The sequence below is a fragment of the Strix uralensis genome, chromosome 12 (assembly GCF_047716275.1).
Source record: "Strix uralensis isolate ZFMK-TIS-50842 chromosome 12, bStrUra1, whole genome shotgun sequence".
NCBI classification, from domain to species: domain Eukaryota; kingdom Metazoa; phylum Chordata; class Aves; order Strigiformes; family Strigidae; genus Strix; species Strix uralensis.
In genome coordinates, this window is record NC_133983.1 from 9034767 (window position 1) to 9062636 (window position 27870).

The window sequence follows — 27870 nt, forward strand, 5'->3', positions numbered from 1 at the left end:
GCAGGCAATGCAGTGTGGGCCCGGTGTCGTGAGAAGGTTATCAAGAGAGGAGTGATCGCAGAATTCTCTTTGTAGGGTTTAACCAAGGAGACAGTTGCACTTAAATATAAGCGTATGCTTAAGTTAATTTGATTTTCATAGTAGACAAAGCATGGTGACCATTGACCAAAGTGCTTGGTCTCAGAAGAAAGCTCTCTGCAGTCGGAGGAAGGTGTACACTGAAACCATTTGAGCCCGAAGTTTGCCTGCCCATGGGCAGCATCCTCCTCTGAAGCCAGCTGGGCTTGTGAGGAGGCTACGCCTCCCTGCCCGGGGACGGCTCCCACCCATGCGGATGTTTTCTAATTCACTTCAGCTCAAATGGGTCACGTTAGGGGAGATCAACAGTGGCTGGCAGGAACCATACACAAACCTGTCTGCTTGTGAGCTGGTGCGGGAACGCTGGAGGGGTGCCCAGCAGCCATGCGGAGGGGAAGGATGCTGGACATTGGTGCGTTCAACAGATGATGCCCTAATTCAGTTTCCAAACAGCATTTTGCATTTAGGTTATGCTGACAGGGAGTACCCTGCAGCTAAGCAGAAAAAATCCCCAAATTTGCATGTACGGGGGTTTGCACCAGTTTCTCTGCAGCCGCATGCAAGCAGCGTAAGTGAAACTGGGCTGCAGCTTCCACGGGCAGGCAAAGCCCAAATGACTTGCCAGGCCAGGCGTGTCACCGTGACAGAGCCATAGCTGAGCCTGGGCACCCCCTGCCCCACGGGTGGCTGGTACCCACAGCCTGGCTCCACGCAAACAGCCCCTCTCCATGTGCCTCCCTGCTGATGGGTGCTTGGCTTCCTCGCTGCCAGGGCCAGCTCATTTTTCAGGGAAGGAGGCGATGTTGCGGGCAGCAGAGCTGCTCTCCTGTGTGCTACGTAGGAGGGCCTCCCATGCCCCAGATACATCAAACTGCATAACGTTATCTCCTAACGGGAGCGCTGGGACTCTGCTTCAGGTATCTGCAATGTTGGGGCGGTTCCTCGCCAGGAGAGCGGGACCCATGGGTGCTGGTGGTGTGGGCTGCAGCAGGCGGCTTGTGGACAGGGCGCCCTCGGGAAGCAGAGACCCAACAGGAGTTTAAATTGGATATCCCTGCCAAGGGAGCCCTGCGGCACCGAGCGCCATGAGGTCTCTGCTGGCGTTAATCTCGCTCACGTCTTCCTGCTGCTCTCCCTCCAGGGACGTGTTTGTAATGGGGTTGGAGGGTGCCAGCAATCCATAAAAGAGTGACAGACAAGCTGTTATATTGTTATATTTTGCTACCTATCATTTTAATGTCACTTTTAATGTATGAATTATACCCCCATTGTGTGTAATTATATTTCTCCTCCCAACCCTGCTCAAGGAACAATGAAAAGATGGAGCTGTTAATATTAAAAACAGCACATCTCTCTCAAAAAAAGTTAGAGGTCACACCTTAATTCCTAGTGCATGAGGATAGTTAATCAAAAGATGATGGGACTAGAATGAGTATGGGGACAGAAATATCCTGCACAATTTCTTGTGGAATTTAATTAGAAAGGAAGTATTAATAGCATCTGTATGTGCAACTCTATTTTGCCTCGCAATGTGAATAGCCTTACCTGGAGCCAGGCTGATGGAAAGCCCATTGAACTTCTCTTTCTTTCCCCCTCTTTTTTTTTTTTTTCTTTTAAATAAAGAAAAATAATGAGCCAAAATCAATAATAATAATACTTAATAGCAATAAACCCCAGCAGGAATCAACTTTCTATCAGCTCTCCTTAGAGTTTCTCTTTTAGGTCAAGAGATGATGCTAATCGATGAGGCATTTTGCAAAAGTTCGTGCTCTACTTGTCCCAGTAACGAACCTTCAACATTTAATTTTCTTAGTAGCACATAGTTCCTTGATGGGAAAGTCACTGTGGGGGCCTTCATGTTGGAAAACCAATTATTTATGCTAACGGGGGGGTTGGTACTGTTTGACTTTGGTCCCTGGTTGCTTGGGCAGGTCCATTCCTGGGCCACCCGTCACTGTGGGATGAGTGCTGGCGGCAGATCAGAGCTTCCAGGCTGTTTTCTTCCCAAAACGACATACTGCGCTCCCGGGGCAGGGACCTCACTCTGGCTTCAGATTTGCAGAGTGCGCCTGACTGGAAAATGTTTAAGCAAAAATATAGATAGCTTATTATAACAAAGAAGTGAATTTCCTTCCCTTCCCACTCAATACAGACTGAGGTTTTTAATATTCTTTTTTATTAATTTTCTCGCAAAAGAGAAAAAAGTGAATATAGTCGATATCTTACAACTTGATTTCAATTATGAGATCATAAAGCAGACTCTGTTTCTTAATGAATTAAGAAATGAAGGCTTCGTTAATTGAATTCAGCATGGCTTGCAAAATTCTTTGTTCAGATGAAGACTGCAACAAAAATGCAAAGCATTTTCTTACTGGTTATTTTGTTTGCTTTCCCTTTGTGTTTCTTGTGCAGGTGAGCTGGAGGCTGGCCGGGGTGTTGGGCAGAGTGTGTCCTGGCCATGCCTGGCGCAGGGGTGCAGGTTTGCAGCTCTGCTGGGATGTGATGGGAGATGTGGACCAAGGGGAGGTGAGAGAGCACAGGGAGGAGGCCAGCACTAAACGGGACAGGACATCCCTTGTGGCCACACATTCTGTTCCCAGCTCTGCCTCAATGAATGCTGTATCTCAAAACAGTCCATCCTTCAACTGCCTATTTTTTTAAATTATTTTTTGCCTGTTTAGCAATCCTGATGTTGAAAGAGATCAGGCACTCAAGCCTTAGTCCCCGAGCATGCTCCGACGCTGGTGCTGGAGACCTGACCAAAGCAAACCCCAGTTGTGCTATTGCCTTTAGTCAGGGCCAGGAACTTGCCCATCAGTTTTGAAACAGCAGCTTGCAGCAGGAAGCGTGATCAGGTGTCCCCTAGGATGCCTCTGCCCAACACAACTGCTTTCAATTGTCTTTCTGCTTCCTTGGTTCATTGTCATATTTTCAAAAATACTCCATTTCTTAGGACACTGTGCAGCCTGTCAGTAATGTCAGAGCCTTTCCACGGCAGCTCCCGTCCCATGGATAGCACAGACCAGACAGCGATGTGGAGGGGGGCCTTGGTACAGCAACCACAGAGTGTCGGGGAGGTCCTGGTCTCCTGTCCCTCACACCAGCATAAACAAAGACCATTGCCAGTGAAATCACTTGGCAAAGCTGGTTCCTTGCCCAGACGTGGGGCCATTTGCCCATTGAGATTTTATGGCGTTACAGGTAGAAATGAAGCCAAAGCTTTTGCTGAGCTGCGCTGTAAAGTGACAGTGTTTCATCAACAGCCGCCTTCATAGTGCCGATGTCAGGAGTCAAGATTTCCCAGAGTAGCAGTAATGCGATAAGCCCTGCGCAGCGGGGATGGCCAGAGCGGGGAGAGCTGCATGCCGCTCTATTAGCAGATGGCTATTAGGAAGGGGGAGCACTTGGCTACCTCAGAGCTTGGATTTGTACTTACCTAGGAAAAAAAGCATGTTATGCAAGGGAGGCTTGCTTTGACCTTTAGATAAAGACAATCTCTGCTAAGCATTCAGGCTGTTATTTTGTAGTGGCGCCTTGTTTTCCTGAAGATTCATCAGTGTGGGCTTCCTGGTAAAACTGAGATCTTATTTTATATGTGACATATGCAGAATGATCTCTCATCGTGTCTGGCAAAGATTTAAAAACTATGCGTGGGAGCAAGTGTCATCTGGGCATGAATGTTTGAACACAGTCCTTCTGGGATCACTCAAGTCCCTGAGCTGTGGGGTCTACAGTTAGATCACTGACTCAACTGAGTGATTTGTATGATTACATGGAGCCAGGCGACACACTACGGGCTGAACATCTATGTGAATAATAAATAACCCCACCGTTTGCATTCCTCCAGCACGCCCGTCTTTTCCAAGCAATGGCCCCTGCCTGCCTTTTGGAGGTGGTGGAAGTTGGTGCTTGGTTTATGTCCTACCAGATGGTGGTACAAAAAGAGCCAGTGTGTAGACCTGAGATGCTGTGCTGTGGGGTGAGCTGTGCCCGCCACAGGGCTGCTGCGCACACACAGCCATGGTAGGCTCCGGCTGGCCAGGCGCTGGAGAAGGGGACTGCAGCTCAGCGGAGCGAGAGACCGCTGCCAGCGCTGCAGCAGAGAGTCATTTTGTGACGAGGAATGTGTTCCCAAAGGCGGACGTCGGCTTGTGCTGGGATGAGCTGGGACATTCTCATGGTTCCTCGTCACTGCTGCTCGTGCCACCACAGGGGAAGTGGAAACCTGGACGGCCCTGAGCATCCTTCCTTTGCAAAACCTTTTATTTCTGGAAAGGAACCAGTGGCTGCAGCACAAGCGGAAAGGAGGATGCGTATCGCCTCCGCACAGGGGCACAGGCATGTTCAGGCACTGGGGCTGCTGGCAGCTGTCGAGGATTTCCAGCAAGTCCTAGCTCTCGGGCTCATGCAGGCACTTGGGCTCCAATTATAGTGATATCTTGCTCTCAGTCCAATTAAAATTTCATAATCTCTCCACCAGCCAGGGTGGACAGAGTGTACGCCAGGTCAAGAAATATCTTCTAGCTATAGTACTTCTCCAGGAAGTTTTTGGCTCCATGAGGAATAGTACCTATACAGATCCAATGGAGAAAGGCTGTAAAACCGCAGAACTTGCAGCTTCCTTGCAGCCCTTTTTGCAAGCTATTTTATTCTACATTTGGGGGCAGGAAAATTAGGCTTTGAAATATGAGTTGTAGATAAGGCTGTGAGGAAGCTTAGGATCACAGCCTTAGGTGAAAATAAAGCTGTAATACATAAAGCATTAAAAAGGTGAAGTATAATGGCAGCCTCCAAAGACTTCTGAACAGCTACAAGGAAGTCTGCCTTATTGCTGTGATTTTAACATGAATTATATGACACTAGGAAAGACCTGGTTCTGATCAGAGAAATGGCTCCATGGCTGTTTGCTGCAATACACCAAGGGCTCTATTTTAATCAGGGGTATCTGCCATTCGGCCACCTTTTTGTTAATGGTGTTATTGATTATATGAAGCCGCTCACAAGCCTCAAAGCACTTTACAGAATTAGGGGAAGCCTCTAGAGCAGAGTTGTTTGTTTGTTTTGCCTCTGCAGAGCAGCTTCACCGCAGACCAAATCCTGAGGTCTGTACTTAGCTCCATCTTAGCCAGACCTTGCTTAGGCAAAACTCCAGCTGGCTTCAGCACTTGCCCAGCAAAGGCAGCGAGCAGCTTGGGGCCCTGTCCGGTGTGAGCAGCCAGTGCAGCTGGGGACAGGAAGTGCTCGGATTTTGCCCATTAATTAAATTTGTAAATAATACATGAATTAATTAATTTGGGCCTTGCTGGTACCCATCTTTGAGCTGGGTGTTGCTCACTGTTTGGGAACGGCTCGTTATGGGCAGGCCCAGGCAGGATGAAGTGCTGCAGCCCCATGCAGTGCAGGAGGTTTGGGGCACCCAGCCCAGGCGTTGCTGGTGTACTTGAGCATGTTTTAATTCACCAGCCTCGGTGAACAGAGCCACAACCCCATCAACTGCCGGTGTCCCTCCCTAGAGCCTTGAATTGAGAATACACTGTGCTGGCTGATACTTGCTTTGCTCTCCAAGCTGGCTCTGGAAATGTAGCTAGTGAGGTGCAAGGGGACGGGCAAGCATGACTTTTCATCAGGTAGGAAAAGTTTCAGAGCAGAAGTCGTCTCCTCTGGCGAGCAGCTCCTGGCCCAGCATGACAGCAGCGGTGCTGCTACCATCTGTTGGTGAACAGCAGAAAAGGAGCAACAATAAACCCCTTAATAAATCACATCCCAGATGTGCAGGTATGTGTGGCACCACGTTGGCCGCCATCCCTCGGCGAGCACGGGAAGGTGTGTCATGTCGCAAAGACCCCTTGGAAAAGCTGGGTCAGCAGCTTCCCTGGGGACAGTGTCAGCTGTGCTGGCACTGGTGAGCAGCAGGTGACACTCAGCTTGGGGCGGTGGGGCAGGCAGGCAGCGCGCTGCAGCAGGCTGGCGAGGAGCGATGGCCTCCCACTGTGTTTTCCTCCAAAATCCCATCCCTGGTGGCTACCCCTGGGGCAATGGGAGGGGCGGCGCAGGCAGGGGCAATGGGGGGCACAGAACCGCTCCTGGGCAGCGGCTTTGCCAGGGCCACCCGGTGCTCTGCCCAAGCGCAGGCACTGCAGGCACAGCGGGTGCTGGAGCCAGCAAGCCCCACGGGGTGTCTTCTCCAGGGCACAGCAGCTGTGTGGGGCAGCCCTGGCATGCTGGGGATCTCCTGGTGAGTTAATTCTCTATTTCCAGGCCCCTTTAGCAGAACGTCCTGATGCGAGGGAGCCTGGCAGAGCTGCAAAGGGCAGCTGCGAACAGTGGCTTTAAGAAGGTGATGGTGTATGTCTTAAGGTCCGAGAGATGCTCAAGAGATCTGAACCTGCCCTTGAAGGTGCTGCTAACCCCTGGCAGAAGGACTACAGCTCCAGAGGTTTATTTATCTTTTTAGAGGATGCTCTATTTATCATTTAAAGGTGCTCTCTAAGATGGCAACCAGCCTTGACCACAGTCCAGCTCATCCTCCCGGCTCCCTGCGGAGCAGGGCTTCTGCAGCTCCCGCAGAGATTTTCTGTAAATGTTGTAAGGCTCTTTTTGTATTTTTAATAACGAGATGGACAATAACTCTATTTACAGGGAAATCTTCCTTTTGCAGGAGTATCATGTATACCTCTTTCTTATTTGTTGCTGCCTGTTTCTACAACCCTCTTGCAAATGGGTAATTCTTGTTCTGATTTTTTTCTAGCGGGGATGTTTTGTTTTCCTGTTGGCGGATGCTGTCTGTTCAGTCTGTGGAGGATTAACCTATGCGCTGTTGCTAGGTGGCCTTAAGCAAAGAAATAACGCAGATCACAGGCTCCTGCATTCCTACAGTATGTAACTCCCTTGTTCAGCAAGATTTTTCTTTCTCTGTCCCTCTCATGTTTTGTATTTATGGCTGTGAAGGTATATATCAGAGGATGCACATGTAATTTGGACAAAAATAGTGGACCAGAGCCCTCTAAAACATCAGGTTTATTTGGACTTAAAATATTCAGTAACAAATCTTTGCCAGCTCTTTCCATGGCTTGGTTTCTGACAGCGTCCAAGCCTCTTCCCTCATTTTCAGATTTGTTTCTTCCTGATGTGAGGTCTTGGGCTCCTGAGGGACACAGGGCTCGTCATCACAGCCCACAGGTGCTGGGAGCAGGGGTGCCAGTGGGGCTGGGCCTTGCACCCCTCTGAGACCACCTGGGTGTGTTGGGATCTCATTGGGGTCACAGCATGATGGGTCTGGGTATCCATTGTGTACAAAAAAAATACCGAGAGTGGGGAAGAGTTCAAGGAAGAGCTGCAAAAATGATTGCAGGGCTGACAGAATTGGCTGGAGAGAAAAGATTAGAAGAATTTTGTAGTTCTGACATACCTTACTGCCAGGTCACTGTCTATCAGTGCCTGCCGTATTTTGCAGCACTTTAGTGCTTTTGCTCAAAGGACCTTTGAAGTCTCCTATGACCTAAATACAGTCTGAGTCGTGGAGCATTCCCCAGAGAGACGCAGCAGTTATCGGCTCCGTTTGCTCAGTGGTGAAACTGAGTCAGAGTGATTTGAGAGTGTTGTTTTCCTCACAGCATATGCTCAAATGTGCAGTTTTTAGAGGTAACTGTACTTCATGTGGACACAGAGCCCAAGTCCTGTGGCTCTGCCCCAAGGCCATACAATATTCACCAAAATCCTGGTCACGCTTCTGTCAACTCCAGAGCCTAACTTCTGTCTCTGCTCCAGCTCCCGTCTCTGCCAGTATTGCTCTGGTCCTCTGTGCCCTGCCTCCATGGGCGTATTTTCTACTAACTAAAAATAGTGAGAGGCTTTTGCAGTGTGGTTTCATAGTGAAACAGGACTCTGCAGCCTTCTTCTGTGTGGGCATATCTGTACCAGCTTCTGACAGCATTAGAGAGGCAGAGGCCTCAAAGGCACCCAGTTTCTTCAGGTGGGGGGTAGATAAGAGCAACCTGCAAGGGCAGACGGGTGCCCTCTCACTGCATGTCTCTGGGTGGAGCACCCAGAGGTCTGGCTCTCCCTGGGAGACCTTTGGTGTCTGCACCGCCAGAGATAGCCATCAGAATGAGCTGGTTGTATTTATCTGGGAAAGCCTTTTATCCCAACCTTTTTTTTTCCCTGTTGTTGGACAACTAATTCCCTGTACTGACTGCTGATACCCTGGGATTTAACTTTCTTTTTTACTTTGACCCATCCTGCTGTTTGAACTGTTCGTAAGCAGCGTTTATCATCCCTCTTCAGACTCTGATTAGAGCTGAGCAAATACATCACTGTGAATATTTAATGAGTTGGGGTTTAAATTTTTCACGTGTCTTTTCTTGAGAGCTCATTTTATAGGCATTTTCTGAAATGTGGTTATTCTGAAATAATTTGAAATCTCCTGAAACTGTACACTGGACTATTAAATGGATATTTCACACCGACACTGTATGGGGCAGTTAGCACCGTAGTGTCACAGATGGGTCCAGCTGGGGCACGTGCAGCCATGTTTCGAGTCTACACACCCAGGTGTGTGAATGTAGGCAGCAGTTGCCATGAACATTTTCCACATTCAAAACATGCTTGCCGTTACTGTTTTGCCCAGGAACACTCAGGTCATTTGACAGTAAGTAGAAGGCAGGTACAGTACAGCCCCCGGCAGAGCTGGCAAAACCCACTCCAAATTAGACATCTTTGTTTTGCATCGCTATCACTTGCCCACCTCTGTTTCTGATCCCCAGCTAGGGGCGATGTGACCAACGGGCCTGCTGAGTGCTTACCGTGGATACGTTCCTCCTTCCCAGCCTCTTGTTTTTCAGGCTGGCTCACATGTTGAATCTGGCAGTTTGCATTAATAAAATAGGTTGGTCTGAAATGCCCACAGGATTTTTTTCTCCTAGCACAGCAGGGTGGGATTTTTTGTATATACAAAGAACTCTGATGTAAAAGATACATATTTCTACAAAGCTCTCGTGTTCTTCCTCCTGCAGTTCTTTAGTCCAGCTGCCCCAGCGTGGCCGCGGCGCTCGGTGCAGGGGGTGGCCATCTGTGCCACGCGAGCACAGAGCGGCAGCGGGATGGGCTGCAGCCGGGCGTGTGCCTGCCTGTGGGTACGGCTACGCTGTGGCCTGCCCGCATGCACTGCCGGAGCTAACTGCAGAGGGGAAGGACGGGCTTGTCACAGGGCAACGGCCTGGGGTTTAGGGGCAGTCAGTGCCGTGGCTGGCTCTGCTGCCGGCTGCCTTGGCAAGCTTTGACACACCACCAAGTGTCACCATGTCTCAGTGACCTGTTCCCATCCAACTAGGCTGCCTTTACCCTGCCATCATTGGGCAGGTAACTGCTAAAAACTCCCTGAGAAGGCAAGCTTGCTTGTTTACCCAGATGTCAGTAGCTCCCAGGAGCCGGAGGAGCTGCCAAGAGTCCCTGGGAGAAACCCCCCACCCCGATGCCACCCTGACCAAGACAGGAGCACTGTGGCAGGGTGGTGGTGCTGGATGGGGTGTGTGGCTCCCCCAGAACAGAGAGCAGGGGAACAAAACCCACAGGCAGACCTCTACAGCCATCCCAGGGCTGGTGCCAGGAACCCTCGGAGGGACAATCCATCTTTTTCCTCCTGCTGTGGTAGTGCCTGAGGCAGCAGCCGGCAGGCAGGCTGACCCCACTGAAAGCCTGGGGGCAGCTGTGGCCGTGGGCAGCCTGGACCAGCTGGAAGGAGGTGGTCTGCAGGAAAACTCAGTGTCTTGGCTTCAGCTCGGTTGCTGCTTCCAAGGGGCTGGTGCTCCTGGCCCCATGTGCTCCAGGGAAGTGGGGCGAGTGGCCTGGGAGGAGCACTGGCCCCACACACCGAGTCTCACTCTGTGGGGGCAAAATCCCCCTCTTCAAATCGCTGGAGAAGAAACAAACTACTGTGTTGGGAACTATTTTAATTTAACTCCTGAGGAAAGCAGGATGGTTGTTGCTACTGTCTGAAATGACTCACAGCCCTGTGGTAGCCTTGAGCTGAGAGCTCTTTCAGGTGCAGATGTTTGCTAATGCTGAAACAGAAATAGTAGTGATGGGTTTGTAAACTTTATACAGTTAAGCAATCTTTTGCAGTTCCTAAACCAGGTTCTTTTGTCTTTTTTCTTTCTCATATAGGAGAGGGCCATGTTCATGGCTAAAATTAGGAAAGTGTTAAAAACCTGGCACTATGTATGTGAAGGCTGGGGTATTGAAAAGGCCTGAATTTGCTGGGAATTTGTTTCCACCGAAAGTCAACAAGAGCTCGGCAGTTGGCTTCCCTAACTTCATTGGGAAACCCCAGCCTATGGGCCTGCTAGATATGCCAGGGCACTTCAGGAGCATTTCACAAACTAAAAGCAGAATCATTGATGTAATCAAAACTTCATGAAGTTTTTGCTGGCCTTCAGTATCGGGAGTGCTTATCTGTTGGTTATTAATGATCACACAGCACTCGGAGAAAGCAAAGCCTCATACAAATGTTACATCTTATTGCTATTGATTGGTTGTAAGGGTATGACTTGAGCAGAGTATGGTGAAATAGATTAACTTTATTAATTATTTATTGCATAGTAACTAGATATTTAATGTATCTGTACAGCTATTGTGTCTCCTCTGCAGTTTGATTAACATTTTCTTCACGCAGAGGAACAACACTCATGTGCAGTAAAACATCTTTTCTGACATGAAATCTACTGGCAGAGCAACGACTGCCCTCAGCGAGGGCTAGTTCATCTTGGGAGCTGGACCCTGTGCAAAACAGCAATGGCTGCGCCAAGCGGAGGAGCTACCCCGGTGCCATGGCACTTCAAAAGAAATCTGTGTACACGGGGAGCAGCGCTGCGGCCCCCGCGGTCTGTGCCTGGGAGTGATGCCGTTACAAATCCTTGGCCAAGAAAGCAGGATTGTGAAAGACTGGCAAAAATGGGGGGGAGACGATGACGATGACAATCGGTGCCTCAGGCTGGGAGCGGTGGGATTCGGTGGGGAGAGCAGCAGGCGGCCCCTGACTCCTGCTGCGGGGCTGGCGGCAGCGAGCGTGCGTGTGCGATGCAGGCTCTCCGGGGACCGCATTCGGTCACTCGGAGGCAGCGTCCCTCCCCAGCCAGCTCAGCCAGACCGTGGGGCCCCCGCAGCCGCCCCGCGCACAAAGCAAAGGCAAAGCCCCCCGTGGGGCCGGGGCTGGCGGCGGATGCCGGGCCAGCGCTCACAGCCGCCAGCACCATCACGTGCTCTCAGCTTCGGCTGCTTTCTTTGGGAATGCGTTGGTAACATTTGGGTTTCCTAAACGTAGCAGGCCTGTGTGCTGCTTGAACCCAAACCTCTTTTGTGCTCAGAAGAGGCTGTGGGTTGCTCCGAGGCGAGCGAACCCAGGTGTGGGCTGGCATAAATCAAAGCAGTGCACAAATCGGCGAGTTAGGATGGCGTAAAACTCGTTTCAGAGAGGCTGTCCATGCTTGGCTGACAGCGGGAGAGCCCGTGCTTCTGGCACTGTGCACCCCCGGCCTCGCCGCCCCTGCCTCCTTCGCTCGCCCCCTCCCTCCGTCCCCCCGCCTCACCCCGCGGCGCCACTCGCTTTCTCACAGCTCCCGCTGCTTCGTGTTCCTCCCCCGGCTCCCGTTGCTATGCCCCGCTGGGCCGGCCGCCGGCAGGAATTCATGGCCCGTCCAGCTGCTCCCAGCGTGGCCCCCACGCCCCGGGTTGCGCCGCCGATGAGCCCCTGCAGGCTGCTGCCCCGGGGCTGGGCACCACACCGGAGCCACGGCCTCCGCAATGCACCGGGCGCCTTTCCCACGGCGCGTCATCACAGGGTGCGTTTTCCCCCTCTTGCGAAGACGTGCCGGGACATCACATTGTGCTGTTCCCCGTGTGGGGATGGCTCATGAGCCGATGGCTGCCATGGGCTCAGTTGTCCCCTGGGCACCGCAGGCACGGGCGCTCAGCACGGCAGCCCACCGCTGCCGCTGGCCACAGCCTGCCTCGCTGCGCCCACTGCGCCCGGCAGCAGCGTGCTGGGGTTCGATCTGCCCTGGCGCTGCTGTACCATGCCGTGCCGTGCTGTGCCGTGCCACACCGGCACATGGCAAGGGCCCTCGTGGCAGTGCTGACCCGAGACAGCCCAGAGCCACCCAGCAGTCCCTGGGAGGCTGGCCCTGCAGCACAGGCTCACCCCAAGGCAGCAGTGGTGGTTGCCTGGTGGTACAGGCTTCAGGTTGGGAGTTTTTCACAGCCCTCTTGGATGTTTGTGCCTGCCTCTGGGAAACGCCACGTGCCAGGGCCCTGGGCATTTGGTGCCTCGTTGGAGGACACAACAATAATATTGGGCAGCATAGCAAGACAACCAAATAAAATAAACAAACAGCAGGGCAATTTTTAAAGTGGTATTGTTATACATATTTTGACAATTTGCACTGCTGCATTTAAAGATGTGCTTTAGGGTTGGGGTTTTTTTTAAAAAAAAACCAACCAAAATAAATGTAAACAAACCCAGTTCTCTTAATATCCTCTGGCCTCTCCTATTTTGCCCGGCTGAGTGTAATTCTTATCACTGATAAGGTTTATTCCTTTCTATCTAAGAAAGGAGTCCTAATAAGAGATGAATAAACACTGCCAATCATAGGATTTAAACAGAACATCAGTGGGGCTGGTAATAGGGAAATATTCTGTGACCCTTCCAAAACCCTGTGAAGAGATGAAACCGAGAGCAATCTGTAAAAACCTGGACAGATTCTATAGAAACTACTTGACAAATCTTACCGAATGTAACAGAGGATGAGATCTTTTCCCTGGGTTTTTGGCATCATCCCACATTACTCAATAGCAAGGAGATAATTTTCTATTAATTTCTATAGAAGTTTTTCACAAGAATAAAAACTGCATGTTCTCACACTGCCACCTGCTCCCCACCACAAGCTCATTCACATTATCACACCAATTCAGAGGGGGACCATAAATATCTCAATATTAAAGAACAAACTTTCTTTAAAATGCCACTTTCAAAACTGCCTGGGGGTCTGCCTGTGCAGCTGTGGGGTTTGTTAATCAATAGCACCACGCAGTACGCCGTGTCTTTTTGCGTAATTACAGAGTGAAAGCAGACACAGAAAAGAAGCAAGTGGAAACTATTAATTTTGTAGAATAGGACTTGATTTGTGTTTCAGTTTTCTTTTCTTTGGTGCAGTGGGAAGGAGCTGGAAGAGGAGGTGACAGCAGCAGTTTGGCTGCCCGTCCTCAAGCCACTTGGTTTAACGTGAAGCTGCTGTTTGGACTTTGCTTTCCTGGACCCGTGAGCAGCTCTGGGGGTGCAGAGGCAGAGGGGACACTGCTGCTTCCCTGGGACAGGGATGTCGGGCAGGGATGGGGCTGAGCTGGGACACATTATACTGCAGCTGTGAGCACCAGCCTCACACCACTGGTTGCCAAAGCTGTCAGTGATGGTTTTCATGGCAGAGACAATCTCGAGGGTGAGGAGGTTTTGATGCAAAGGGTAAGCATCTTTACTTGGTGCATGCTTTTCTAAGAAGCAGCAGTAGTAGTAGATGGCAAGATTGGAAATGTGGTCAAGGCTTACTATTTTTTTTGGTTTATGAGGAAACAGAGGTGGGGAGAGGTCGCTTCTCCCTGTTATTTTATTGGGAATATACCAGTGGAGTGGAAGCCTTTGGAAATAGAGGATTTTTTAGACAAGCTGTGCTTGCCCGTGTAAAACGCTTGTAAGAGCCCAGACCCTGGCGACAGGTTGCTCTTTGGCTGCTGTTAGGAGACCACTCCAGATGGCTGCTGCCAGGTTTGTGTTTGGCAGTGTCTGATACAGCATTTTGAGACAGTTTCCATGGTGTGGGTGCTGCCAGGTCCGGTTCCCAGGGTGAGTTTACCCCGTGGCCTCCCAGTGCTTCCTAACACCCTGCTGGGACCAGATTTAACGGCTTTGGAAATCCAGATTATAATTCTAGAGATGACCCTGGTCGAGCATGAATGGGACTTCTTGACTGCAAGGTGTAAGAAAAGGCGATGGGCCCATTGTTATTAACATTGCTAAACCTTTTCTCTGGATAAAGAGAAATCTTCTGTCTCTGGAGTGTAATTCTGAACGTCTCATAAACATTACACAGATACATGGCACAGATATTTATAATCATAAAAAGAAACAAGGATGCCTGAATATATGGGGACGTGAATCATTCCTAATACTGGAGGTCGATCCATAATACCTTAAATAAGTATTCTCAGTCCAAGTGCTAATTATCTGCTAATGGGGTATTTGTTCTCCTTTAGTTATGTAAAAATACACAGCATTCAGCTTAAATGACTCTGTACCGGTGGAGAATGAACAGCCCTGAGGGCTGCTGCCATGGTTTGCCCTGGAGCTCCTGGAGCCCCTTGCTGAGCCCCTGGTGCTGCCCTTGCACTGTGCCTCTCCTCCAGCCTCTCCACACTTTGCCCACAGCCCTTGCCATTTTAGCTTTCTGTCTCCCTATCTCGACGTTATCCTAGTCAGCAACGCTGGCAGAGATGTAAATAAAATTATAAATCCTGTATTGTGCTTTTTGCCACGGCTGCTGGTCTGACAGCAGAGAAGGTGCCTGTTGAGTACAAGGGGAGCTTCCACCCAAGTAACAAAGCCCCATAAAGTGAATGAGCTCTTTGATAGCAACCCTGGTAAGAAGGGGTTTGAGTGGGCACAGTGAACTGCTCTCATGGGGAAAGAGATGCAGTGACCCATCCTCACTGGAGAAATGCCATGCTGGAGCTTGGCAGAGCTGAGCTGACATCAAGGAGAGGGTGAGGGCCAGGGGCTTGTGCTGGAGCCAGCAGCTAGAGAGAGACCCTGACGAACCTCCACCGGCCCGCTCACCCCAGAGCCATTGAGCACCTTGTGTATACCAGGGCTTCACCCTCTTCTAACTAATGCAGATTGAGAATGTATTTTTTATTCCTTATGTCCTTTGAGAAGCAGTACAGACCTACATCCAACAGGGACGAAAGGAATCCAGAGTAGGTCCATCACAGAGAGATACAGAGAGATACTTTCTCTGAGCTGTGATAAAAATGTGGAAACTTTCTTATACTAAACACTGTAAGTTATTAAGTAACATTATAATGCTACAAGTTATCTTTACAGCAATATTCAAAAGGCAGATGCAGAGCCTGGAAAATTCTTTTCTGCTAAAGGCAGTTTTGTCATGAAGTGCAGATCCTCTGCCTGACTCCCACACCGTTTCCTGCGGTATCTAATTGGAACAGAGGCCAAAATGAATACTTTGCTTGGTGAACTATGGAAAGGGAAAAATACCTGCTTGTATTTGTAGGGTATTGCATGGCCTGTATCTTTAGCACTGTTATCAGTAATGATTGTTTTCCTGTAACTGTGCAGGGGTGTGTGCGCACAATTACTCTACAGATGGGTATTTTGTGATATTTGAGCTAAATTCAGCTCCAGTGTATGATAGTATTTTTCAAAAAGTGTCACTAACTGCACCACTTACTCTGCCTTGATTTCAGACTATTGTATGTCTTCTTTAACACAAGGAAAAATGATTGATAGAAGTAAGTGCTGTACACACGTGAAAAATAATTTAAAATCACCATGCTTATAAGAGATGTATGAATGCTAATGCTGGTGCACATGGCATGCATGCACATGGAACAGGCTCATAGTCAGTAAAATGTATTACACAGTGAAACTTTGCCTTTGTTTTTCAGTGTTATCCAATAACATCTCAATCCCTTTTCACTGTAACTTCCCAAAGTGTAAACTCGGGCGCTCTGGCTGGATCCTGCCCGCAGACACAGCAACAGCCCTTCCCGCGAAGCCTTTCCTTTCTGTGTGCAGCCACCCTCCAGAGCGCCTCTGGTTTCTGCTGCTCTGTAGCCCAAATTTCAGGCTATGTCAGTCCTCTCTTAAGACTGAAATGTGGGATGCCAGTTATTTATTTATGTAAAGCGTTCGGAGGCATTAACTCAAGAACACCATAGAAACTGGGCTGCTATTGTAGTCGGGGCTTTTATTCAGGTTGTCTGATGCGCTGTGGATGCCGCCTGCCTTTGTGTGCTCCAGTCCCATGTTTATCCCGACGACGCCTTTGTGTTCCCTATTTGACATATTTTACTGTAAATAAAGAGCGACACTGTCTTGCAGCTGTATCCACTGTGACATTTGACTCTCTGCTGAATGAGTGCATTGTGCCATGTGCTTTGGAAACATTATCTCTTTTTAAGAAATAATCCAGCCCTTTAATAGTTTCCTGCATGTGCCTGTATTCCTTTGCACATTCAGGGAGCTCAGGTGTTCGCCCACCTCTGTCAAACCTCAGCCAGACCGGTTCCTGCCGTGCCGAGGGCTGGTGAAAGTGGAGGTGCTGTGGGCACCAGGTCTCAGCACGGGTCAATTCCTGTTTTGTGTGGTCTTTTTAGCTGCACACAAACCCTCTGATCAGATGTGCTGTATGGCTTTTTCTGGGGTATTAGCATTTTGCCACATTTCTCTTAGATATTATGCGGCATCTCTTAATTAGGTCTATCTGTATGATACATTTGTTAATTTAGGTTGATCCTGTTACTGGCTGCTCCACAATTAAGGTAATCTTCCCTGTGCTGCCTGGTTGCTTGGTGTCCACCAGATCAGTCCTTTTATGTGTTGAAGATGTTCCTCTTTTTGACTTTAGAAAGTTTAAGTCATTACTGAGGCTGGATTTCTTGAAGCAGGCTTGGTCTATTGGGTACCTAACTCCCTTAGTCCTCGTTGAACATCCCAGCTTTCATGAAGTTTTTATTTTTGCATTTACACAATTGTGCTATTTTTACGTAACTTGTAATTTCAGACTGATTCTGAAACATTTTCAAAATAATTATGTCTATATATAGAAATGTGTAGGGCTTTGCTCTCCGTATTGAATGCCAATAAATCTGTATGTTATAGAGAGGCTGGTAGTCCCGCCTGCATTTCCCTGAGTAAGGCCAAACCATCGGTTTCCTGCAATGCTGCCAGGTACTACCTGAGATAACATTGTCTCTGCCAGCTCTCTGCCTTAAACACAATCATTTGGGGAAAATTCAAGTCAAAGTGCTAATATCCTGGACATTCTTCATCCGGTGTGGATGGAATAATATCCCAAGAGAGCGGGATAGTGTAACCACTTTCCGAAGAGAAAAGAGGTTGTTGTTGCTCTTGCTATGGGCAGTATCTTCCTGAAAATGTCATCAAACTTTAAAAATTATGTTCACTGTGAATGCACATGGCAGAAGACAGCAGAGCAAACCGAAATCATCATCTTAAGTTAATTGGCATGAAAAGCGAGTGTGCGTGTGGGTTTTCCCCTACATGAAAAGGGACTGTATTTGTACAAGCAATGGCATATTTGAGGAGCATAGCGGTGAGCAGAGGGGCAGAGCCCACCACGTCCCCCCGGCTCCGGGCTTGGTGCCTCCGTGTCAGCCTCACGGGACTTGGATGGGATATTTGATGGAGGAGGTGGCGGATGCTGTGAAGCTGTCGGTTGCCTCCACCAGCAGATCCCATCTTCAGAGGAGCTGTGCTGAGCTCGGGGGTCTCCGCTGCATCTCAGTACTGGTTCCCTCTCGCCAGCAGCTGCGTGGTGTGTAGTATAGGAGCTGTGTCATGTATAATATAGGACAGTGACAACCCCCAAAGGGGTTCTGAGCAGAGAATGCAGCATCCAAATCACCCCAGCGACCTGACGAGATGCGGACGTCGTCCGGAGCTGCAGGAGGGCTCTCGGTTCTCTCCCGGAGAGAACAGCTCTGCACTTTGGCACTCTTGGCTTTGCGCTTTTATTAAAACTCCCCAGAATAAAAAGGAAAGACATCTGTGAGGAAACAAGATTGATAATAGATTCAAAATGTATTTTTATTGCATTCTTAAATTACCATAATTAAATTAAATTATTAAATGTATTTTTATTAAATTAGCACACAGGCTGGTGTCATTTGCCTTAAATATTTTAATAAAGCCTGTGAAGTCTTCCCTTGTTATTAGCACTCTACGAATGTGTCTATTTTAATGACAATGTGAGTTTAAGTTCTGGTGTTGGGAAGAGAGCCTGGATGGGTGAACTCTGCAATTCTCTGGGGGGCTCAGCAGGGTTACAGGGCTTTCTTTGCTCAAGAGTGGCTGCGGGACCCGAGGCTGGGGGAACCACATAAACTCCCTGTACATATATCTGGAGGAGATACACAAACGACGTGTTGTGACAATAGAGCAGCAAAGCATTTAGGCACATGTTGAAAAACTCTGTGGAACAGAGATGTACTTACAGAGCAGGGCCTGGAGAAAATCTGGGTATTGCTGGGTTTGAAGATAATAGAGAGGGATGAATTAATAATTATATATGTGTGCTCTACATTTAAAGGCAGATTTATGTATGTGTTTCCTTTTTTATGTCAAACCTATCTTCCCACTTTCTTTATCTCTAGCTATAAACTGGGTATTTTTCAACAGATGCCAGCATGGAAAGCAGGGGTTTCAAGGGTGCTGCTGCTCTGATGACAGCCGTGAGAGTGAACTTGAACCATTTTCATGGGAGGGGTTTGGGATGCTCAGACCAGGACTCCTCACCTTGCCAGCAGCTGGTCTGGACTTGCAAATAAACCTTCTCACTGGTCCTCTGGGAAGAGAAAAGGTAAAAAAAAAAAAAAAAAAGGAAAAATTTATAGATTAATGAGTTGAAAAAAGGGGAAAAGTTGTAGAAATGGTCCATTTTAATTGCAGCTTTCAAAATTATTTTTAAAAAAGTATAGAAAATATGGGGGCAGAGGGCTGGATAGCAAAGGGGCTTGGGGTGGCAACGGGGCTTGGGAATTACTTGCCAAATGGAAAGTGTAAAACTAAGGTTGAAATCCCCTCTTTGCCTGATTGCACGGGGATTTGAATTTGGGTCTCTGAACTCCTCTGAGAGTGCCCAACCGCTGGCACATTCTGGGATGAGAATCTGTCCTGCTGAAGCTGTTCTGCTTTGTAAGAATAATTAAATATTCATTGGGCCAGTGAGAGAACAGAAACAATTTGATAGCCTGGGGATTAAGCCTCTCCAATAAGATGAGGATACAGAAGTAATTCAGTTCCTGATCCAACTCTGATGCTGAACGGATACGAAACTAGGGTCACGCTGACCAAATTTACCATGATCCTGGTTGCGTTTTTCTGTGTATCAGTATCACAACAACTTTTTTTTTTCCTTGTTAAGCCTGCTTATTTCTTTATAGAAACCGGTATCACATCAGCTTTTGTAGCAGTGAATCTCCATCATCTAGAGTTATCCCCATTTTCGACTGGGGTCAGAATTGGGGCCACAGGCTCTTTAGTAATCCATCCTTGTCCCAGGTTAGCCTTTCTGAACCCCCTATTTGATACTTAGTGCAGTGATGTAGAGGAAATATATCTTGATTATAGCGGTGTTATAGGAAACATTTTTTACTGTATGTCCAGTCTATGGTGGTAATCTGGAGTCATACAGTAGGACAGAACTGTAAACCTTTATTATGATATTAATAAACCCAATAGTTTCTGTCAAACCTTAAGAAAGCAGAAAATCACCACTAAACATCCATTCAAATGCAATGCTGTGTTAAGAGCTATCTTTACAGTTCTATACTGAATTCACTTGATCAAATGACAAACTCATTCCTGAGTTATTTGGGTTTCTTTTGGTGTGGGAGAAAAAAAAAAAAAAACCCACAAAAGAGGAAGAGTAGCCCCAGCCTGCTACTTCTGCCAGGGCTACTTCACAGGACCTTAAAAAAACCCCACCCCGTATTCTTTCCATTCAAGACACCTCTCTTTTGATGTCTGGATGTAGAGTCGCCCGGGCTCCCCGGATGCGTGGAGACGCGGTGGCTCCTGTGCCTCGTGTGTGGGTCGGGTGTGGGTCGGGTGCGGGTCGGGTGCGGCCCGCGGAGCGTTGGCAGCGCCTTGTTCCGCTGAGCCCTACGGGCCCTGGGAACCGGCCAAGCCCTGGCCGAGGGGGAGAAAAACTCATCGAGCGTTTCTCTCGAGCAATTTCATTCATAGCTTGGCATCGAGCGCGCCGTGGGATAACCAGTTTAAAACACTTAGGATTCTTCTAGAAGAAACCTTCCCAGCAGAGAGGCGCACAAGACTCCCGCTCCTGCTAAATTTAACACGTCGGGAAAGGCAAAGTAACTAAATCCGCCCTTCCAGCTCTCCCGAAGCGGCCGGGCGGCGGGTGTTTAAAACCCCCCCACAACTTTTCCCGCGGCCGCCGAGCCGTCCGCAGTCGTGTGGGGGGGGAGGATTTCACCGCCCCCCCCCGATGCACATGAAAGGCAACCGGACCCGCCTCGGCGGGGGACTGCGCGCTGCGGGACCGGCCGCGGAACCACCGCCGGCCGGGCGGGGCGCGGGGGGGGGGGGGGGGGGGGGCGGCTCCGCGCGGTTCCGCGCCGCTCCGCGCGGCGGCGGCGAGTCCGGTCCGCGGCGGCGGTCCGCGTTTTGCGGGCGGCCGCTGTATTTCCCGGGCCGTCCATGGCTCGGTGCTGTTGGCTCTCTCTCCGTCTGATCGGCGCAGGCTGCGCGGGGCTCCCTACGGGATCAGAGCGCTCCCCCGCCGGGACTCCACTCCTCACATCCTCCTGCTGGGACTCAGCTACATTTCCAGCCAAGCCTGGCTTTATTATGTGTGTCTGCACTGCAGCCCCAGCAGCAAGATCAGGAGGAGGAAAAGGAGCCAGGACAAAGAAAAGAGAGGGAGGCTGGCGAGAGCTAAAGAAAATAAAAACCCAGGGCAGCAGCGGCAGCAGCGGCAGCGATGAAGGCAGGAGCGGTGCCACCTTCCAGCGACTAACCCATGGAGGCAGCTAGCGGCCCCGGCATCGATGCAAAGAAGCACTTACCTTGTTCCGCGAAGTGCGTGCGTGCAGGGGAAGGCGGCGGCGAGCGCGGCCGGCCGCGGGGAGCCCGCCCGCCCGCCCGCCCAGCTCCGCGCCGCGCACGGCCGGCCGCGCCGCGCCGGGGACACGGGCCGGCCGCCCCTCGGGCCCCGCGGCCAGCGTAAAAAAGGACTCGTCGCCCTCCCCGGCCAGCGGCGGGGGCGAGGAAGGCAGAGGCAGCCGCGGGCGAGCGGGCAGAGCGGGAGGGAGGGGGCCGAGCGCAGCCGGGGGAGGATTTAGGAAAATCGCAACGAGGTCGCACCCCCGGAGCGCCCCGGATTGCCGGGGCCGGCGCTCGGCGTGGGTCTAGACACTCAATTCTCCCCGCGCGCCCTCCCCCACCCCAAACCCAGGGACCCCGCGCGGGGCTCTGCTTTTTTTTTTTTTTTTTTTCTTTTGCTCTTTTTTTTATTATTCTGAAAGTGCGAGCCGGACTGAGAGCCGCAGGGCGCCTGCAAACTTTAAAGAGAACAAAAAGGCGGGTGGGGGCGCGGGCCGGGCTCGTTTTGCGTCGGTAGTATTTGCACATCCAAGGGAGGGGGGGAAAGGAAGAAAAAAAAAAAAGGGAAAAAAAAATTGCAACTGTTGCGCCTGTGATTTTATTATTTTTTTATTTTTTTTTTTTCCCCGGGGGGAAGGTGCCCGAGGGGGTGGAAAAAGGAGTTGAACTTGCCGCATTGCAACAGGCAAAAGAAGTGAGAAAATCAAATAATCGATCCCGCTGCTGCTGCTGCCGCTTCGCCTCGCAAAGTTTGGAGGTTGGGGGGGGGGGGGAGAGAGAGAGAGAGAGAAAGCAGGGAGAGGAAGGGAAGGCAGGGACGGGAGGAAGACGAGGAGGAGGAGGACGAGCCACGGCGCCCGGACATGTCCAGGAGGAAGCAAGCCAAGCCCCGCTCGGTGAAAGGTAAGGCATCCTCCGCCGGCCCCCGCCGCCCGGCCCCGGGCAGCCGCCGCCGCCGCCGCCTCCGCCGCCGCGACGCGGCCAATCAGGGCCGGGTCCCGGCTTGGCGGGGATTGCAAATCCCCCCCCCCCCCCCGGTACGGGCCGGTGTGGCGGAGCACACAACACCACACCCCCCCCCCGGAACGGACGGCGGGCGGGCGGGCTCCCCACGCGGGGCGTTCGCCCCGCGTGGGGAGCCCGCCCGCCCGCCGTCCGTTCCGGGGGGGGGGGGGGGGGGTGCGTGGGTACCGCGGTGCCGGCCGAGACTCGCTGGCGACACGTGTCGCGATAATTGCTGGAAGAAGCCGGTAGCCTCGTTGAGGAGGGGAGGGAGGAAAGTTTCGCGGTGATGCTCGGGTGCGGCGGCGCATCAGTGGGCTGGGGAAGGGAGGAACGGAGAACACTCGTGTTCTAGCCGGTTAGCTTGAAATTAATGTTTCTTTATGATTGGGAATAGTAGCGCCGTCTGTTTCCTCCCGCTGTCCAATGCGCGTAAGGGGGGGTGAAAGAAGGGGAGAATTAAACCCGGTTTGATAGATAGGGCTTGAAAACTTGCTCGGGCTTGAAGAAACAATAGCCACGTATAGGAAGAGCTGCATTAATAAAGGTTAAGCATTAAACTTCCCGTATTCTTCACCATCCACAGTGAAGGGGCGTTTAAAACCTCCTGTTTACCTCCATCAGAAAACAGCTGCTGGCCAAACGTAAAGGGAGGGCCGGGACCAGCCCCACGCCGTATTACACGCCTTGCCAGCTTTTTGACTTTTAAGTGAATGGGTGCGAGAGGGGAAGGCGTGATTTCCGAAGCCTTTCGCTCCCAGCCACGAGGAGGTTAGCTGATGTTGGGTAAGGTTTTATTGTCCTCCGCACAAAGCAGAAGTCGCAAACTCAGAGGTCCAGGGGGCTTTGTTGTAGAAGCACAAAAGGATCATAACTTCGGATGCCCAAAAGATGAAACAACAAGACTAAAGCGTTCATAATTAAATAACTTGTGGGTGGACAAAATTAGCATGCAGTTAATCGACCAGCTAAAGAACGAATTGAAACCCCATCCAGAGCCATTTTATATTATTTGTGAAATATCCACTGTTTAGCAGATGAGTGCGATGTAAGTCGTACGTGCTTCAAATGTTTATGAAGTTTTTGTAAAGTCAGTCCTTCATCTTTATACAAAACCCTTAATCATTTTTCCCCCGGACTAACAGTACCTTTTAGCATTGTGCTGTGGAGCAGTTTGCAGCGTGGCGTTGTGACCCTCCGCAATCCCAGACAATCTCTGCTAAAGGAGCTACTTCAGTAATTGGTAGATGAATGTTACAGTCCGCGGGCAGAAGAAAGGGCAGAGCTAGAGCTATTTCTAGGGGATGCTCTGAAATACGTTGTTTGAAACTAAAAGGATCGCAGTTTGAGAACAGTGGTGCAGGCCTCGGGTCACGACTTCCCTCGGATGAGGGGATCATGTTTAGTGGCCAGGCCTCTAGAGTTTAAAATATTTTTCTGTGCTAAAGTGTCACATTTAACGTTCAGGAAATAGTTCTGTGCCAGTGAAAACCGTGTTTGCCCTAGAAGCTCTGTTAGTAAACATTGACATCTCGTGCCATAATAACATTAGATATTTACCATTTATTAGTAATTTGTTTTCTACCTCATTACTTTTTAGGCAGCAGTATCTCTTGCAAGGGATTGATACTTTATAATGAAAATTTGACCCTAATTCTAGTACAGACCTGATCACTGTTTACAAGAGCATTTTTATGAATCGAAGCAGGTAACTTAGTGGCAAGTCATAACTAAGAAATAGTATCCCTGTAATGTAGAAATATCTAGAAGGTCTTTGCAACAGTGAGCTGGGTGAAGCCCAGTTTTTAAAGATTCTAAATATTTCTGTAGTCTCTAGGCACAAAAAAATGTGTTTTCAGCTTCAGCATAAACTGGCTGTAAATTACAGGTCTTAGCATGAGCATGCGAACAGGGAGTCTAAGGAATGAGCTGAATCTGGGTGAAATTTTGGATGATAGGAGGCAACTCATACGTGTACGTAGGATAAAGAATTTCTTCCTTTCTTTATATTCATCTGTATCGTCTGCTTTTAAAAAGTCCGTCATATACATTTTGTGGTCTAGGGAGCTGGCAACCCAGTAGATTGCCACAGTACACGTTTCCATGGAAATAATTGAGATGTAATAAATAAAGGCACTCTGAGGTCACAGGTTTCCCAATTCAACTGAGAAGAAAACAAGCGTAAATTATGTGGATGTATGTGTAGCATTTAGGACTTAAAATAATTTACCATTTTTCTCTTTTCCGTATATTTATTTCACTTTGTATAGCAGCTTTGCTATTTATTAACCACTACTGAGATTTGTGCATCCTTTTTCATTCAGAAAGATTACACATTAAAATAGAATCAGTGTTTGCCTCTGATGAAAGGGACTATTCTGCATGCAAAAGGCAAGTTGCCTGCATGTTAACGGGAAAGGATGCTGACTTTAAAGAAGTGGCTGACTTTGACAGAAGTATCACATGTTGACAACTCCTAGATGCACGTTATTCAAAATGAAGTGATTGCAAAGCAAAACTGGATGCTGGCAGAGCTGCAGGTCATGTGGCCCCTGTGCTGTATTACCAGGTCTCAGGTTGAGCCTGGCAGAAACTTGCAGTAATTCCTGCAGCTGTAACTCCAGCAGCAGCCATGGACTTCCCCCTGACGTGGGATTTATGATTTGCAATACAATACGCTGATTTGTTTTGGCCATTAGTTTGTGCAAACTTGAAGGTACTAACCTGGTAGCTGGTGGCTGGGGACAAAGTTCTACTTGGCTTAAAGGAGGGTCGTTTCAGATCAACGAGGACGGAGTAGGAGGGGCTAAGTCTTTGTTGGCTTACAAAATAAACGCTTCGGTGACAGTGTGGTGGTGGTAGCAGTGGTGGTGTAAAACACTGGCCTGTTCTGAAGCTTTACTTCACATCACAAACGAAGCCCATGAAAGTAATTTTCCTCGGCACATACTCTTCTTTTGCCCCGCTGCCAGTAACCACATCTGCTGAGGGCTTTTTCAGTTGTCTGAAAGGAAGAGTTGTACCTTACTCAGTGTCATTAAAACCACGTGGTCCTGAACCCCAGAACCGTAACACAGTTGTGAACATCAAAACACACAGTCTGTCCCCCGTTACGAGTGACGGGGAGTGATGTTAACACCAATGTCCTTAAAAGTTTGTTCTGTGCTGCCAGCTCTGGGGAGCGGCCGGCACCCAGTGGCTGTGGGGGCTGAGGAAGGCAGGCGTTCATCATTCCTGCTGATTAAACTGCAGCTTCTCGTGCTACAGCTTGGGGCCTTTGGAAGCGGTTCTGGAACGTGAAGTGCTGAGATGCTGGTCACAGAAACTCATAGGTTTCCAGTCCCATGTAACTGTAATTGAGGAATTACTCGATTGCAATTTGTGGGGACTGGGCTCGCCTTGGCACAAGGTTTTAAGCATCAGATGCACTTTGGTTGCTGAATTTGACAGTTCTGCAAATTGCTGTCAGCTTGGAAGGGTATTTTGTGCATAAACATGCTAGTCGGTAATCAAACTGTTTTGCAAAAGAATGCACTAATTAAGTCTAGATTTGTTATCCTACTTGGAGTTGCAGAATTGCTGTCATATTTTTTTTGCTTTCAGCTGGCAAAAAATGCTGATAGAAACTTTTGATTCACACCCTACCTGCCTCATTTGTGTCAGTCAAGACGAGAAAAGGGGGGTTGCTTGCTACTTCGTTATCTGCAAAGTAAATAAAAATACTTCAACCATTTGCTGAGTTCCAATTAGTTGATTGCTATGAATGATCTTCTTTAAAGGAATGCTGTTTTACCTATCTGCTCATACAAAGGTTTGATTTTGAATGTCTTGTGAAAAGGATTCTCTTTGTCTTGATTGATGTCAAGAATAAAAGCGTGATGGTAATATCCCTTTGAAAGCTATTGTATTGTCAGCTCTGGCTGACAGCAGGAGGCCCTCCTAGTGCTATAGATTAGCGCTGTGAAAACACTGACATTTTCTTTGTTATATTGCTGTTGTTCTGCTTGCAAAGTCAATTATACAATGTCGGAGCTCAGTTACAGAGTTGACTGTGGAAGTAACAATGTCTTTCATACTTGTCTTAAAGATATAATTTTCCTTTTTTCCCAGTTGATAGAGAAGAACCTGAAGGTACTGGAACAGTACATTCTACAAATTAAATTTTGACAAGTATAATCATAATTGCCAAATACAAGAGACTTGTGCGATTATCCTTTAATTTTACAGTTCATTCAAGTTTCCATGGAATTTTATTGATACAGTGAAAGCAGCAGCTAAAATTGATAAAACTCATATCAAATAAGATTATGCTTTTGATTGTTCTTTATCAAGTGTAGCTTTTGGGGGATTAGGAATAATTGGAGATGTTGGTGTTTCATTGTGGGGCTGGTGCCCTGAGAGCGTTTGAATCCATGCAGTATACCGAGCACTGCCTTCAGGGATTAGCCTGCAGTTTTTAATTTTTGCCTGTGTATTTTGCTACAAGCCTAGCAGCGTTCTCCCCTGAACTCCACAAGTCCCATTTTCATGCCTTTCTCTCCCTCCGGTATGCTTTACTGGACGGGATCTGGGTGGTATTTAACTGGTTTTACTGATTGAAACTCCTGCCTGTGTGCAAACACCTTTTAATTGTGGCCTGTTCCCACTGGTCTCAGTGAATATAACAAGTAAATGTGGCCAAAAATTGAAGAGCGGGAACGGTAACGCAAAGGGTTTAAATATGAACAAGGAGAAAATAGAAATCTCATCTTTTTAGTGATGCTACGTCTAAAGCCATCAATGAAAAATAACGACCATGTAACGGTAATGGCTCTCACAGAACGCCTGATTTTTTTCTTCAAAAATGTTTGTGTACAATCAGTGCAAGTTAAAGAACATCATTCACTGCTGAATTGCTTCAGATGACATGTGCAAAAAAATAATCAGAGAGCTCTTGTTAGGACGTTAATTGTAGGATTTCTAAATTACTGTTATAAACTAATAGAGTAACAAAAGATTCTACAGTTACCAGTAATTTGTCAGGATTTATTTTGTTTTTCTTCAATAATTGAAAATTAATGTCTTGAAGTGAAAGCAGATGTTCATGCCATCCTCTGAATTGGATATAAAAATGATGTTTTGTAGATGCGTTAAGCTTGTGTAAATACAAATTGTCTTATCATAGATGGGGCTTTGGCTTGGTTTTATCTATTGTTTGGTGCCAAATTAACTTTTAGGTTAAACCTGGGTAGGTGGTTTCAGCCTGGTTAAATTAACTAAACCAAGTGCGTGGGGTGGCACCCAATGATCAGTTATTATAGTAAATGCTTTTAAAAAACCTAGCTCACCTGCTGGCTCTGTGAATGACGATACTTTCTCATACCATAGAATTAATGTTTACTTCTATTTTGACAAATGCGCTCTTAATTGTTTGTTATTTTTACTGAACTAGTTAATTTATGTTGTCCCAATTCCAGTTTGTGAAATCAGTTTTAGTTCGTTACAACATTTGAAAAATGCAAACCACACTTTTTTTAAAAAATAAAAAAAATCTCTTGGTCTCATGCGTTAGGCTGCAATCTCTAAAAGATAATAAATTTCCTCATGTGTTATAATATTCTCTTAGACAAAAGATTATTAATTACCCACAATAATTGAACTGTCTTATAAAAATGCTTCCACCAACCCCTCATCACTTCATCGGTATTCTCCTTAAATGCCTCTGAAAAAGGATGTCTATTATGTTCCCTTTTATCCTAGTAAATGTGCTGGAGTAATGAAATACTACTAATATAAAACCTGTTACAGACTCCTGCTAAATCTTGACTGGCAAATGGTGGTGGAGGGGAGGGTCTGGTTCTGGTGTGCGCGCTGGTGGACGT

At 48.5% G+C, this 27870-nt stretch overlaps 1 protein-coding gene across 2 annotated transcripts in view; it reads left to right on the top strand.

The window, feature by feature from the left end:
- Nucleotides 1-20634: 20634 nt before the first annotated feature.
- The window catches only part of ZNF423 (zinc finger protein 423), a 236272-nt gene continuing 229036 nt past the window's right edge, over nt 20635-27870 (top strand). The window contains exon 1 of one of the 2 annotated variants that reach the window (XM_074881702.1): nt 20635-21910. In XM_074881702.1, the coding sequence (XP_074737803.1) occupies nt 21871-21910 (40 nt within the window). In that variant the 5' untranslated portion in view covers nt 20635-21870. The remainder of the gene's footprint in view (nt 21911-27870) is intronic. The other variant, XM_074881703.1, reaches the window with a different exon arrangement.